Below are 15,715 nucleotides of genomic sequence, written 5' to 3'. Positions count from 1 at the left end.
TCCGCCAGTAAAATCCCAGCCAAACCAAGGTGAAATGGCATAAACGCGAGCGCTGGGGCACCAGCCGCAGGAAGATGCAATGGCCACGTGTGCTCGCGGCTGCTGTGCCTCTGCTCCCGTCCCAAAGCAGCAGGGCACCCGCAGCACGGCTGACTCCCATTTTTGCCGGAATCGGGGCAGGAGCTCCGCCGAAGCGGCCCTGGCAAGCCTCCCTGCCAGGCGAGCAGCGACTGCGGCGCAAACAGGCGCTTGTTACATAAACCACTTAAGGGAGGCATCGGCCAAAGCCGGCTGCTGGAAGGAGGATGTCAGATGAGGACAGGGTATTGAAGCAGACAACCCGAGCTGCTGCTGCTGAGGTTATTTACAGCCTTTCGGCAGGGGAGAGCGCGACACGGCCGCTTCCCCCGCTGCACGGCTGTAAATAACCTCACCAGCAGCAGCAGGTGACAATGCTGGTGCAAACCAACACCGGGGCAGCGCCCTGCGGCGAAACCTGCGTGGGGGGAACAGGGAGCCACCGCCACCACCCCGCAGCACCGCACCGCGGCCCCAGGCTCTGCGGGGGGACCTCCTTCCCAAACCACGCCGCCATCCGTCCCCCCCGCTCCACGCAGCGCGCGGTACCGCACTGCGTAGCATTGCGTTGCGTTGCACCGAGTTGCTCTGCGCACTGCGTTGCATTGCACACGCACGCATTGCATTGCACACACACACACACACACACATTGCACAAGCAAACATTGCATTGCACACGTGCATTGCACTATTGCGTTGCACACTTGCATTGGATCGCACATTCGCGTTGCATCGCACACGTGCAGTGCAGACTTGCAGTGCGCACGTGCATTGCATTGCATTGCACACTCGCATTGCACACTTGCACGCCTGCAGCCCCTCGGCGCGCGCCCCACCCGCCGCCCGCCGGCGAACGTTCCAGACCCCCCACGCTGCGGCACCAGCGGCGGGAGGCCGGGCTGCCGAAATGGAGGCAGCCCCCCCTCCCCGCCGGGGAGCATTCTGGGAAATGTAGTCCCCCGCCCTCTCCCCTCCCTCACGCCGCTGGGAGGTGGGCGCGGCGGGAAGGACTACACATCCCATGGGGCTCCGCGAGGGAGCTGCCTCCTCACTCCCCCCTCCCACCCCCCCCTTCTCGCCGCTCATGCGCCCTGGAGACGCCGGAACCGCTATAAGGGATGTGGTTGGGCTCCGCGGGCGCGGAGGGGCAGAGCTGCGGCGGGGGCAGGCGGCGGGCGGAGGTGAGGGGGGGGGAAAAGGGCCGGCACGGGGACTCCTCTGTGGGGCCGGGGGGGTCGCCGGTAGGGCCCGTCCTGTGAGGGGGGCGGCTGGGCAGGGTCCCCCTCGCACCCCTGAGGGGCTGGGGGTGGTCTCCGTGCCGGTTTTCCTGTCAGCTTCTGCCCCCCGGGAGGGCTGAGGGGTGCCCGCAGCGCCGCTGAGGTGGCTGCTCCCTGTGAGTGTCCGTGCCGAGCCCCAGCTCGGAGCCTCCTCGCACGGGCTGTTTGTCTCCACGGAGCGCAGGGTGACCGCCTGAGGTGGTGGGGGTCTGCTTGGCAGGGCTCTGCGCTGCTAAGCTCCTGGGTCTGTGCAGTTTTGGGCCTTTTTCAGGGAATTTCAGGGATTTTGGGGGATTTTCAGGGAAAACTTGGTCTTCTGAGACTAGTCCCTTAATATTTTACCTAAATACTGCAGTTATGGTTATGCATTTTGACATTCTAAATGAATATTTCACTGCTCTAAGCAGGGAAATAAGCTAATGCTCCGTTAGAGTCACTGTACTCTTTATCCACCTCAGGGTATGTTTAAACTAGTTCAGAAGAAGCTGGTCTTGCGTGGGCTCTCAAAGTCACATTATTAGTTCTATTTTTAACAAAGCTCCTTTGCAGTTGTTTCCTGACTTTATCTAAGCTTTAAAAGCAGTTGAGTAAAAGTAACTAGTGTGTTGGGCATGGCATGTAATGAAGTTGAATTTGGTTCTTTTCAGATTATTGAGGCGCAAATCCACGTGTAAACCCTGGCGTTTACAGAAGATGAAAGACATCGACATAGGAAAAGAGTACATTATACCCAGTCCTGGGTATAGGAGCGTGAGGGAGAGAGCCGACTCGGTGCAGCATGAAGAACAGGAAGGGTCAAAATTTCAGCATGCTAAACATAAGGTCAGTTTATTTTGTCATTGTTTTGCTGTCCGTGCTCATTAAATTACATGCAGCAGCCTTTTTGCTGTGCCAGCTCAGCATAGATTTACTACCTTGAAGGTCAATAATGAATATTCTCATTGGTGTGGGAGAGGTCATTTCAAGGCGTAGCGTAGCTAGCTACCTTAGTAACAAATTTGAGCGCTTATTAAACATTTTTAACTTAAACGTCACCTGACTAAAAGCAAAATACACTTTTCCTACTATTCAAATTTCAGTTTGAATCCAGATATTGTAAGCTGTTGTAGTTAAGAGAATCATTATAACCACGTAAGAACAGTGAAGAGCTCAGCACAAATCACACACTATTCAGTGTTGGCAGCTGAAAAAATTCTTAATCATGCCATGTTTTTCTCAAGGATTATTTCTGAGACAGATGTCTAGCTTGCTCTAGATGCAAGATCCTTACTTTTTCCATCTGGATGGAAGTAATCTGTATTGAATACTGTTTTTTATGCATCTGTACATTTTATGTGGTGTGGTACAGTCATAATTACTTTCTGTAATTTAAGAGCTTGATCTTGAAATAACTACTGGCTTACAGCTTGTATGTTGTTCTCAACATCTAATTTTTAAAGCTTGTTCCCACTGAAAGAGTGCATGCATTAGAACTTAAGTGCTGTAGGGCAAATAGATGTTCAGATAAATGGAAACACCCACACAAATGGTGAAAGATATGGTCTGGAACTAAGAACCCATACTGGTTAAAGAAGATTAAAAATAAAGAAGATTAGTAATATTAGCTGGTCTGAATACTTGTACTGGAATATTTTCTTGCGTGTCCTGTTCCTAACCTTTCCAAAAACCACTAAAATACTAATGTAGAACTGTCTGAAGCCAAGGTCAATACTGCCTGCCTGGCTTTTTTTGCAATGACGAGGTGCTTGCAAAATACTTCCTGGGCATTTCGTATGGATTACCTGTGACAGCCCCAGTCTGTGAGGATTGGAAATGGGGGAACTTGTCATATTTATATGGAAGAACTGTGAAGACTTTTTTTAAAAGGCTTGTGTTTTGCTGCATTATACTGGGCACTGAGACAGAATTTACTTCAGATCAAGCTCACCTTGTTTCACTGGGGCTTCAGGGGTTTTGCCAGGTATTTCTGAATACGGGTTCAGTGCTGCACTGCTGCTCTTTGAGGTAGGAGTGATCTGCTCTGCAGCAGGCAGAGTGCGGTTTGTACTCGCAGGCTCTGCAGCTTCTGGTGTCCCTACAGGCTCTATGACTCAGCAGACTATCGCTGATGTACAGAGGAAGGTAGAGTGATTGCATTAGAGCAGGCAGTGATGCAGAGCCGGGAGCCCTTCGGAGTCACAGTGCAGCTTTTCGACAGCATTTATTATGTTGATGTCATTGGCTTGTCACCCAGTGTACGTTGTCCAGTAGCAAATCTGCACTGTCAAATTACTGGTGACAACAGCGATGCCATTGGAGGGCAGCTCCGTTTCCCAACCAGTGGGAGGGGGGTTAAGCAGTAATCATGGCATGGTATCTCTCTTTATTGGTCTGCATCATCTAATTGTGCTGCCTGCTTTAACTTTGGAGGACAAAATCCTGAAAGCTGGCTAAGGTCCTTGTAACGTGATTTACCTCTAAACGTTTCAAATGAATGAAATGAAACCAGCGTTTTTTATTTTCTGAAGGCTGGAAGTAAGCAAAGTGCTGCGTACTTGTACAGCATGACATTAAAATCTCTGACTTGGAGGCACGTTCATATCAGCTGAATTCTGTTGCTGTGGTCTTTTTTTTTGCCTCTGTACCTCAACCTGATTTGGTGCCAGTGACTACAGTTAAGGGTGGTAGGCCCAGATAACACTGAGGGGCAGGGATTTTGTAAAATTTGTGGTTACTGATGCAAAAAGAGGTTGGTCCCTGTTCTTACCTAGAACTTTATTTAGAGGAATTAACCTAATTATCTTATTAAGGAAACTGGCTAGTTCTGACAGATGGGCACTGTGTTGTGGTTTTGCTCGCTAGCTGTTGTGTTTGATATTGCCAGGGTTGAGTTAACTTATCTCAAACACTTGGACTCCTTGTTTTGCTAGCTTTATAGCTTGGGTGTATATAATCCATAAACAGCACTGAACTTATTGCTGAGTGTCAGTGAGATTAAACCCTGCTTACTTGCAAAATATTGAGGCTAAGGGGAAGAGCTGTCTTGACCTTGTCAAAACTGTGCTCATACTTGTGTGTACAGTTGAAATAAGTTCTCATTTCTTCCTTTAGTTGAAATAAGTTCTAGTTTCAGCAGGTTTCTTGGCCTTAAAGCTTCTTTGGATGTTTTCTACCTTTAACAAGAGTAAGTGAAGTCTTCACTTTCATAAGGTTGACCTTTGTCTGTTAGTCAAACACTTCCTCTCTGCTTGTAACAATAAAGGATAGAAACTGTAGCTCAGCTGTTACAAAAAGCAGTACTTCAAGGCAAAAGTGACAATGTCCTTTAGTACTTTATCCTTTATGAGCCCTGGGATTGGGTCAGGTGCTTAAGCTGGTTTATTGGGCACATGTTGTACGCATTGTTACAGCTGGTGTCAGAACGCAGTGGGAAGTTGATGTGAGGAGGGAGGGCAGGACTACAGTGGTGCAGATGGAGGGGTTAAGCGGTGGTGGAACTGTCACTTGGGCAACTGAGAGTCACGATGGAGAGACCTTGTGGAACGCAAATTTCCTGGAGAAAACCTGGTTGAGGATTTCAAAGAGCATGTTAGATAGGTACATCATACATCAGAGGGAGATAGAACTGCGTATTTCTTTCTGAAAAAGGTAAAGGAAAACTACCTGAGTCAAGGAGCAGCAGTTAATGGCTGGTGGGGGTGACAGCTTCTGGCAGGGCCACAGGGACATGTCACTGATCAGTAATGTGACTTAACAGTTTCCTGTTGCATGTATTACTGTATTTTTATACCTCTTTCTTAGCTTGAAGTTGACAAGACTAATTGATTGCCTGGTCAAGATTTTTGTAGGTGAAACCTATTCTACCACTGAGGCAAGGTCCCAAAACTTCATGTTCCTTGCTCTGTCTTACATAAAGGTTATGTTCAGCTTTATGCTTTGTCTTGAAACCTCCACATTTGTTCAGGCTTCCTACTGATAGAAACCAACAGTGGGTGTTCGTGACCATAGTGGAAAAGAACTTGGAATTGCTTCTTTAGAAGCTCACATGCTGTTCAGTCACAGCCTTGAAGATCGCTTTGTTGAAAGATAGGACGTTTTTAAGCAAGCTTCCTAGAATAACAATTGAAATCATTGCCATATAAGTAGGTCTAATCTAACGTTTCCTGGTGCTTAATGGGAAAGTTGCTATAGAAATTTAGACCTCTGAAATAGTTAGGCACTCTGGGACTGAAATTCAAAAACAGTTTTTATTCATGAGTAAGTATCTGCAGTATGCTTTTAACAATTGATTTTTAGGTCTTTGTTGGAGACCTTAATACAGCTTATAAAATAGTCTTAACTACATGTTCCCAATGCATAATACTGTGCTAATTGGTGTTATTGTATATGGAGGCACTGATCTTCTGAATGAAGATAACGTCTAGATGTACTTGCTGCTGAGCACTATAATTGGTAGACTTCACCTGTAAGAATGAAAACTTACCAGTGGATGAAAATTAAAGAATGCTTTTGAAATACTGATTTATACTTGTACCGTTAGGACTTCTTGTTCCCAAACACTTGTGTTCTTCAAGTTGTATCTGGAATAATTGTATTTAGTTCTAATGGAAACATCGTGCCCTGAGAAGCAGGGCAGACCCCACTGTGTCCATAAAATATACTATAAAATGATGGATGAGGAAGGGAAACTTGTTCTGAAAGTGGTTTTGGAATAGACTAGTCTCAAATGTAGACTTCTGTGCGTGTTTTTGTTGGAACAGCAGGCAAGCGCGTACTTTGTTCTCCTACCCCATTCCATCTGGAACAACAAAAGAGAGGAAGAAGTTTATTCTCATGATACGCAATGCTTATGAGAACCCAATTACTGAGGTTCTAGTCCCAATGTTAATGCTAGAGCATGAATGTACAAACTGTACTCCAAGCTGTCACTGGAATATAGAGTTTGGGATTAGATTCTTGCTGCTGGAGCATAGTGACTGTCTACAGCATCTGTGGTAAGCCTCAAGTTCATATTGTTGCATTACACTGGGCACCACTGAGCTATTCAGGTTGCTTGAAACAGGCAGGAAAAATGTGTTGCTAACTTTAGGTATGGGAAGCACTACTAATATTCCTGTCCTCATCTTGATCTCTTATTTTTCAGGTGTCTCTGACAGCTTTTTGCCAGGCAACAGAGAATGTGATCAGGACTTGCTGGAGTTGATGTAAATCCTTCAAGCACTGGTAGCCTTGAAGTGATTTATCACTGGCTGTCCAACAGTCAGATCAGCTCTGCCTCTCAACCTCTGGAACATCTGGAGTGTCTGAACAACTGGGTTGAACACCCTGAAAATAGGGATGTGAATGTAGCCTGGGTACTAGTGCCTTGGCACTCCGTGCTTGGAGCAGCCTTTCTAGGCAGCTTAGCTACAAGCTTTTAGTTGGAGCCAAAGCTGCTGGATGTTTGCATTTTCTAGAAGCCTTCATATTTTCATGACCTAATGAGCACAAAACTTTAAGAATCACAGGCTGAGTGGGCTACTGGGGGCTCTAGGCTCTTGTGGTCTCTACACAAAGATATTGCTTTATGGCTGGCTCAGAGGTTGTGGTTAGAAGCTGTGGTAGTTTGAGCTGATGCCAACGTTCACTGCATGACAAGGTAAAACTGCAGTTGACTACTTGATCAAGATGGCTGGCAAAATGTTAGAATCATTTTAACTGTCACCCAGCTGACCATATCACTGGCTGTGCTGGGAGAGAGATGCAAGAAAAATAGATCTGGATGTTTCTGAAACTTTGTAACAGCTGCTGTTATACTACTTGCTGCTTGAGAATCTCCTGTCTGTAAACGATAGACTGCACACAAGTGCGATATTAGATGCCTTATTTTCTCAGATCATAGCTGTGTAGAAGGCGAGGGGGTAGTTTTACAGAAACATTACCTCAGTAATGTTAAAAAACCTGACACAGGTACAGATGTATAATGAGATCTGAGTTTGTATAGTTAATGACTTAAATGTAGAACTTGAAATTCAGCTTTTTAGTGTAATGCACAGTCTGACTGCAAGAGATACTTATTTCCTGGAGCTATTTTGATAACAATTAAGCTTTTAAGCTTCCATTTTCTGTATTGTCATTCTACTTTTCTACTAAGTAAAAAGAAAACTGCCCTTTGATGTTTGGAAGCCTTATACGAAAAGCTACGCTAGGTGAAGTATGATCCTCTGTGGATTCTGCTTTGGTATATTCTCCTGCTGTGAACGAGTTGCTGCGGTGTAAGGGCACTGATGCAATAAGTGTGTGATAAGCTCACATAATGAGTTCAATAAGGCAAATTCTAGATAAGTGCCTATATACCAAAGGCAGACTTCTCTAAATGTTAATTTCTATTTAAGTGTCAAAGGGAAACAAAACTTTAAACTCTACCTTGCCAATATTTATCCTTAAGCTTAAACACAATTAGACTGTGTGCAAAGGCAAAAATTCATGCTACTTTCTACAGATTGATTAATTGCATGTTATGCCCAAAGATTGAAGCAAACTATCTTGATTAGTCATGTTCTCTCATGCTGCTGCTCAGGTACTCTCTAATTTGACACGAGAGATCCCTGAGTTGGTGCCTGGTGAATATTTTAAGACAAACCTCTAACCACCTGGAGGACAGCACAGAGGTTGCATCACTGCCTCAATTTATGTACATAGAGCTGAGAAAGGAGCACAATAGCTTATTGAAAGTTTACCTCGAATTTAGAGGGGGGAATCTACCTATATCTGAAAAGTCTTATACTTATTACTAAGAGGAATAAAAATGCAAAATCTTTCACTGGGCAGAGACGTGCTAGTGGAACACCAATATTCTGGCTAATTCATGGCTTCTACTTTGTCAGCTGTCTTTAATCCTTTTTCTAAATCTTAGCCACGTGATTAAAATCTTAACCACGTAATTAAAGCCTTGAATCTGGCTACTTGCTGCCATTGTCTTTTACTGCTGTCTATTGCTGTTCCTTTGTCAAGAGCAGATTTGTAAAACAGTCTGCTCATGACTGAAAGTGGGCAGGGAATATAACTAACTTCCTTTGAAGAGACGCTGCAAGCTTTCCTTTATTGTAATGTTCTGTATTAGTGCTTGAGCCACTGCCCTATGGCTGTCATAGGAACTCACAGTATCACAGATTTCTAGGTTGGAAGAGACCTCAAGATCATCGAGTCCAACCTCCGACCTAACACTAAGTACTCCACTAAACCATATCCCTAAGCTCTACATCTAAATGTCTTTTAAAGACCTCCAGGGATGGTGACTCCACCACCTCCCTGGGCAGCCTGTTCCAATGCTTAATAACCCTTTCGGTAAAGAAGTACTTCCTAACATCCAACCTAAAACTCCCCTGTCGCAACTTTTGCCCATTCCCCCTCGTCCTGTCACCAGGCATGTAGGAGAACAGACCAACCCCCACCTCTTTACAGCCTCCTTTAAGGTACCTGTAGAGAGCGATAAGGTCACCCCTGAGCCTCCTCTTCTCCAGGCTGAACAAGCCCAGCTCCCTCAGCTGCTCCTCGTAACTCAATAGCATAGACTTAAATAGTGCCAGGAGGATTTAATGGATCTGGAGAACTTAACCTGAAATGAGACAAAACCTGTTCATGCAGGGAGTTCTGATGCTCTGAGACACCGAGATGGTTGTTAGTCTTTGAACGCTGATATCCTGGTGCTAAGGAGTAGCCTGGGAGATCCTGCTGTGACCAGGCTGTTCCACAAACAATCTATATTTTGATCCTATTCGAGGACTAAGGTTAAAAGTATGTCAGTCAACTTATGCTTGGAGCCCTGAGGTATTTTTCAGATTACCGGTTCATTTGCCAATTGGGTGGGGTGTCCCTTGCTTGTGTTGGTATAGGAAGGAGAACTGAGTGAAAGGCTGTATCAGGCTTGATAAATGTTATGATGTCAGGGCTTGTGCTCTCATTCTTTGGTGGCTTCATGCCACAGCAGTTTGAGTTTCTGGATCTTCCTGGTGTTGTCCTAAATTGATCTGATATTTTCTCTTGTGACCTAGCTCAGGCATAGCCTGAGCAAAGAATTAGTGGAAGAACAGCAGCAGCAGTTTGCACGTGGTTCAGGGTAATAGAGCTTACCTGAGCCAGTCAGGAACCAAATCCTCAGCCTGTGCTGTGTCAGTACGATCTGCTTATTGAGGTGTTTCGTGGCTTTGTGGTCAGAGCGTGTGTAGGTTGCTAGTTCTGAGGGGAAACTTATAGTTAAGGCTGATGACTATTTCTCATTCTGCAGGGGATCTGCTGTTACTGCATGACAGCATGCATGAACTGTCCAGCTTCAGTGCTGCATGATGAGTGTACAGCCTCAGTTCTGAGTGAATCCCATACTGGTTTGTATGTGAAATAGAAGACATGGATTCGTGCACACCAGAAGCCTGAGTCGGGGCACAGCTGCTGTTTAAAAAAAAAATCCTAAAATAAATGTGACATGGCAAACCTCATTTCTTGGATTATAGGAATAAGTGGGTTTGCCAGGGAAGAGTTGAGAACATCTCACCTCAGCGCTAATACTTACCGGAATTCAAGGGCAAGGTCAAATAAGCAATGTTCCTAGGAAAAATGAATGTACCTGACCTCAGCAAGGACTCTGTGTGCATCAAGAAGTGGTTAATATTCAGGCTCATCACAAACATACCTACGGTGATCTTATCAAGGCTTTGTAGCCAAACAGTGGTGCTAAGTGCTACTGGGAGACTTCTGCTCTAACGTAAGCGTGCATAAACTCAGGCTAGCTTTGAAATCATGACTCAAACACTAATTCAACTTCTGTTAGTTCTACCTCAGACAGAACTACAGAGTTCTAATTCAGAGAATATTTTAAGCACTGGATCACCTAATTCTTTTCCCTGTGTGCCTGACTACTCCTGAGCTGTGTTACACTGGTCCTAGCTTCCCATTTACCTCTTCTTACTGGGAGCTTGAAGGTAGGAGTTTGGAGGCCTTCCAAGCTCTGCCTTGTAAATGTAAGAAGTGGGAGTTCCTATTCTACAGCATTGCCAGCTTGGTGTTCTTTACCACTTGAATAAAACAATTTTAACTCTGTGTAATATTAAATCAGCCACAGTAGCTTTTGTATTCTCTGTCAGCTGTGAGGACTAATGTCTTCTCCCGTGTCTGCTCTAGTTTCCTGTCAGGTAGCGGAGGAGATGCTGCTGCTGCTTCCCTGCAGTGATCTGAGCCCTGGAAGATCATCTGCTTTACAGAAGAAATAGTAATTGTTTGGCTGTTGGGATTTGGTTTGTATGTTGACTGCATAGCATACAAACCAAATTCTTTCTCTGCAAGAGGAGTAAGGGATGGAAAATCTGTTTTGTTTGGCCTCCAAGCTTGTCTGGTTTTGCTGTTCTCATCTGATATGACAATTGTCAAACCAATAAATTGTTACCATCTCTGCTAAATATGAGACTGCCTGTGTGAAAGGCTAGGATCACACTCCTTCACATCAATAGCACAGCTGCTTCTGTTCTCTTCACCTGCTTCACCATCTTCACAGAAATAAATGCCCCTGTTCTCTGCTTAGAAGGAAACATCTAAAAAGCTGCCGTTTCCCTTTCGCTTGCCTTTCTGCATAATCTATAGAAAACAGGGGCGTCAGGAAGACCATCTGTTTTGGTTGCATCTGACTTCCTGTGTTTGGCAGCTTGGCTCTTAGGTTTTGAGTTTTCATGACCTTCCTATGCATCTTGCTATAAAAGGTTATGAATTTGGTACCCCTGTCTCAGCCTTTCTGCCATGACATCTCAAGCAGACTGTGGCCCCTTTCTGGCTCTGCCTCCCATCACCACATGTGCGTGCCATCCCTATGACCAGTTTGGCCTTGTACCAGGGAGTCCTGCTAACGGGTGCTGGAGGCTTTTGTTGCTCCCAATTTGCAGGAAGTCAGGGGGCAGGTGTGCTGTGGGAGCAGCACCAGCTCTGCTTATCTTTCTCTGCCTGCGTGCTGGCCGTGGAGGTAGAAGAACAAGACAAGAATGTGTGTGTAGCGATACTTCCCCAGGGTACTCAGTAGAATACAGCCAGGGATTGCCGTTAGGATTAAAAACTGAACTGTATTCCTCACCTAGATTCCCTTGTCTGTTGAATCCTATCAGTCTGCACCTGCGTGTGCCACAGCTTTAACTAAAGTCGAGTGCAGGACCCTTGCCCTCTGTTACAGGCGGCCTGTGGTTACAGAAACTTTATTTGCAGATGACTAGCTGTGAATAAAATGCTGGGTAAATGATCTCTGTTGCTCTCTGTCACATGTTTAAGTGAGCCATGATGTATTTCTCCTGTGTGAGTTCAATTCTCCCATCTTTAGTCCATTTATATGCTTGATCTTTACAGCATCCTTTGATAGAGAATTCAGAATTTAAGCATCCCTTGTGTGAATAGCGTTAATTTCACCGAGTGTTCGGATTCTTTTGTTGTTAAGATCAGTCGGTGATCATTCCTTACTTCTCTTCTTCATGTCATTCATGACTTTACGGGCATCTCAAGTACCTTATCTTTGTTCCTCTCCTTTACTAGCTGAAAAGTCTTAAATTTCTGCTTCTGTGGAAGCTGTTCCCATCCTAACTGTTCTCATTGTCCTTTGTAGAAAGTCATTTTAAGTATAGCACTCTTTCTGAACTAAGCGATGGGGTACTGACTGGTGTTCAAAAAGGGGGCAAACCCTAGGTTTTGGAAGTGGTGTGGTATTGTTCATGCTTTCTTCATTGTCTTTTTGCCTTTATGATGATGCTGAGTAGTGAACTGTTGTTTTTTAAGAAATGACTGGTTTTTTTTTGTTTTCTCCTGGTTAGTGTTAATCTCTAATTTAGACTTGTTTTTGTTAACGTTTCTTTGGAGTTATTAATATAGGGTTTTACCATCAGCTACGTGGCTTTTATTGGTATGCTGAGAAGTTGCTGAATTACAAGAAGCTCTTGATAGCGCAGCCGTGATTTACGAGGCACATGTTTCAAGAGCAGTGCTGGAGCCTGTCACATCACATTGCTAAAGACTTCTTCAGGATTTTAGTTTCCGAGAAAACTGCGTATACAAGCAGGCGCTCAGGATATCACCAGTTGATGAACACTTGAAAAAAGGATAGGGGTTCATAAACTTATAATTAAGTGTTGGGCTTGTGACTTGTTTTTCTACTTCAGCTTTTACTCCAGAAATGCGCAGTAGAACTGCTTAGGAGTCTCACTTGTCCCTGCTAAACTGTAGGCTTTGGAGACTTTATAATATGACACAAAACTGTAATCTTTCTTGTACAGTAGGGTGGTGCATTTATTTCTTGATAATCATATGTATAGGATTTTGGCAAGTTTGCCAAGATTGAGTTGCAGAATCTTCTCAGCTAGGGGTTTGTGCTTATATGCCCTGTGTGTCAAGAGATTACAAAGGCCTTTAAGAAGCAGTGCCCTAGTCCTTTATCATTTTTTTTTTTCACATTTGCTAAGACAATTCTGTTGAGCACTTTTGGAGAGTTTAATTGTTTTTCACAGTGAGTGTTTAAGAACGTTATCTTTGGACTCCTTAAAAACGCAGGATCTTGCAATTGTGCTTTCTTATTAAAAATATTCTCACTTGTAAGGTGATAAACAACTTTACTTTTATCCTGATGTTTTTGCATTTGGGAGACTCCTTTTGGACTCTTTCTGTGTGCTCTGAAAAACAATGAATCTGCAAATAGCCTATGGCATAGTATAGTGTCAGCAGAGCAGGGTGTTTGGGCAGATGTGCCTGGGGCTCTTGCAAGTGGCAGAGTGTAGCCAACTAGCTATGAATTCCTCCGCTGTATCCAGGAAAGTGGTCGTGCACAGCTTTCCCCCTGCTGAGTCCTTTGAGACATCTTTGGCAGCTCCCATATTAATGCTGATTAAGGGAGATTTGGTAAGGAGGTGTGGCCCTTAGTGAGTCAGTAATTTAACAGAAATTGAGAAATCTTTTATTTCCGATTTTGTTACATATTTTGAGGCACTCCATGTGTCAGAATCTTGTCGTGTTCTTTTGTTTTCTAATTATCCTGGCTTGTTATATAATCATGCTTTAGATTTAGATCATGTTTTTTGGGACACGGACCATGGGTTGTTGACAAAGTTGTTAAATGGTGCTTAGGCACTATTTAAGCACTTGGTTAAATAAACAAAGGGCAGATTTATACTGTCATTATCGATTTCCTGCTCTCGCCCTTCGCATGAATGGAAGCTAATTGTCTTAATGTGCTATATGCTTTGATATTAACATAGGATAGGTGAAGTCTGGCAAAAAATTATGCAGTGCAAGGTTAGGAATCGATTGCTGGCAATTGATGGCCATTTAAGGCTTTGGATATTGTGTTTTTAGGAGGCTGCAAGGCAGTTACAGTTGTTGTTTAAAAAAATAATGAAATAACTTTGCCCTGGGAAGGCTGCTAATAAGGACAAGCATGGTACCTTGGCAGGGTGGTGGGAAGAGATGATCTTTACAGATTCTCTGGTATCTTTGTTTGCAAAATGGCCAGGGAGATTTTTACCCCAGAGTTCACAAAGTAACTCAATTTCAAAGAAGCAGAAAACAAACAGATAACGGGACTCTGCAATAGATGGCCCATTAAGTTAGCAGGACCAGTAGTGAGCCCCCTGCAAGCGTTAGATAGCAAGCTTATCTCCTGAGATACTTTTGCCACATCTAGCTTCTGATCAAAAGACTTGTTTGAACTCTGCAAAATTTTGGCTTCTCCATATCATTGCTATTTACTTTCTCCTGTTAGATTAGAACGTAAAGTCTGCCTTTTACTAGGGCTGTGGGAAAACTCTCCTAAGATAAGGCTTGCCTTGCCTTTTAAATGGTTGGTAATAAAGTTGCTGAACCACAGAGAAGTATGGCTGGGAGCAGGAAGAATTGCCATCTTTGTTGTTGCCTTTAGGGAGAAAGAGAAAAATCAGGAAATGTGATAAAGTACATATCGTTCTGCATAATACATATTTTTCTTTTGATGTAACCCAAAGTATTTTTGAAAAAGTTTACTAGAATTCTGAAAATAATCTGATTTTTCTTTGGATAAGAATATCTAAATTATACTAAGAGGATGCAAGTTCATCAAGAATGACTTAACTGTACTGCCCATCGTTGATTCCCAGAATTTACAAAGGACTAACGTTGATTTTTTGATTTTCTTCCATCATATTTCCTTTCCCTAAAGCATTTGGTCCTGTGACAATATGCAAGATTGGTCTGTCTATTTATCCTTTGAGTACACAGACACAGTACAGTAACTGGTGTTAACGTACATTATGCACATCCAGGTTGTGTGTGCCTTCCATGTTTTTGCCACCAGGCTGAAACCTGTCCTCTAAGACATCAAATGGCAGTGGTTGATGTTGTTGCAATGGCTTACAGAAGTAAAAGGTGTAAAGTTGCGGGAGTCATGGACTTTAAACACAGCTCTGAACTCTGACTGTTCTTTCTTGTAAAAGCAGATTGAATGCCAGGATGCCTTGGAAGCAGCTGCTCGCGCAGAGGGCCTCCCACTGGATACCTCTGTGCATTCCCAGCTGAGAATGCTGGATGAAGAGCATCACAAGGGCAAATACCACCATGGCCTGAATGTGCTGAAACCCATACGGACTACTTCCAAGTAAGCCTTGAGGCTGCAGGAGAACTGATACAGTATTTGCTTTTCAAACCAGTTAAAAAGTAGATTTGCATCTGTAGTTCTGCTGCCTGGTACTGGAAATGCTGGAATTTGTTTGGCAAGTGCAACTTGCATGGGCCATTTGGAACCCTTGAGTATTTTCAGTGAGAGTAGGCTTTGTTTTTCTCAAGGATTTAAAATTCTGTTTCCTTTCCACTTATTTCTGTGGTTTTTTTTTTTTTTTTTCCCTTTTAGACACCAGCACCCTGTTGATAATGCTGGGCTTTTCTCCTGCATGACCTTCTCCTGGCTCTCTCCTTTGGCCCACAGAGCATACAAGAAAGGGGAGTTGTTTATGGATGATGTATGGTCCTTGTCAAGGCACGAGTCTTCAGATGTCAATTGTAGAAGGTAGAAACATTTTGCTCCATATTATTTTTTTCAAATGCTTGAAATTTTCACAGAGAAGCGCCTATGAGATTGTACCTTTTCTTGCAGTGAAAGTTTCATAACGTGAAGCTTCTGTTTTTCTTAGGCTGGAGAGATTGTGGCAGGAAGAACTGAAAGAATGTGGGCCCGATGATGCTTCTCTCCGGAGAGTTGTGTGGATTTTCTGCCGCACCAGACTCATCATTTCCATAGTGTGTCTGATGATCACGCAGCTCGCGGGTTTCAGTGGACCAGTAAGTAATATCCATCCTTTTTTTAATAACCCCAGAGGGCTTCATCTCATGGCCAACTGTAAAATATTAAGGTTTCATTG

General features: G+C 44.0%; 1 protein-coding gene across 6 annotated transcripts in view; it reads left to right on the top strand.

Annotated features, from left to right (window-relative positions):
* Positions 1-1,102: 1,102 nt before the first annotated feature.
* ABCC5 (ATP binding cassette subfamily C member 5) overlaps positions 1,103-15,715 on the top strand; it is a 64,162-nt gene continuing 49,549 nt past the window's right edge. For 4 of the 6 annotated variants that reach the window (XR_007168353.2, XM_048076749.2, XM_048076741.2 and 1 more), the window contains exons 1-5: positions 1,103-1,259; positions 2,003-2,177; positions 14,795-14,955; positions 15,208-15,363; positions 15,488-15,635. Coding sequence is in view for 4 of the 6 variants with exons in the window: in XM_048076749.2 (XP_047932706.1) it covers positions 2,049-2,177; positions 14,795-14,955; positions 15,208-15,363; positions 15,488-15,635 (594 nt within the window). In the remaining 2 variants the exon portion in view is untranslated. The remainder of the gene's footprint in view (positions 1,260-2,002; positions 2,178-14,794; positions 14,956-15,207; positions 15,364-15,487; positions 15,636-15,715) is intronic. The other 2 variants (XR_007168354.2, XM_048076742.2) reach the window with 1 other exon arrangement.

This window comes from Anser cygnoides, chromosome 9, assembly GCF_040182565.1.
Source record: "Anser cygnoides isolate HZ-2024a breed goose chromosome 9, Taihu_goose_T2T_genome, whole genome shotgun sequence".
Lineage (NCBI taxonomy): Eukaryota > Metazoa > Chordata > Aves > Anseriformes > Anatidae > Anser > Anser cygnoides.
Note: the sequence above shows the minus strand (reverse complement) of the source record. Positions and strands in the feature narration are given on the sequence as shown.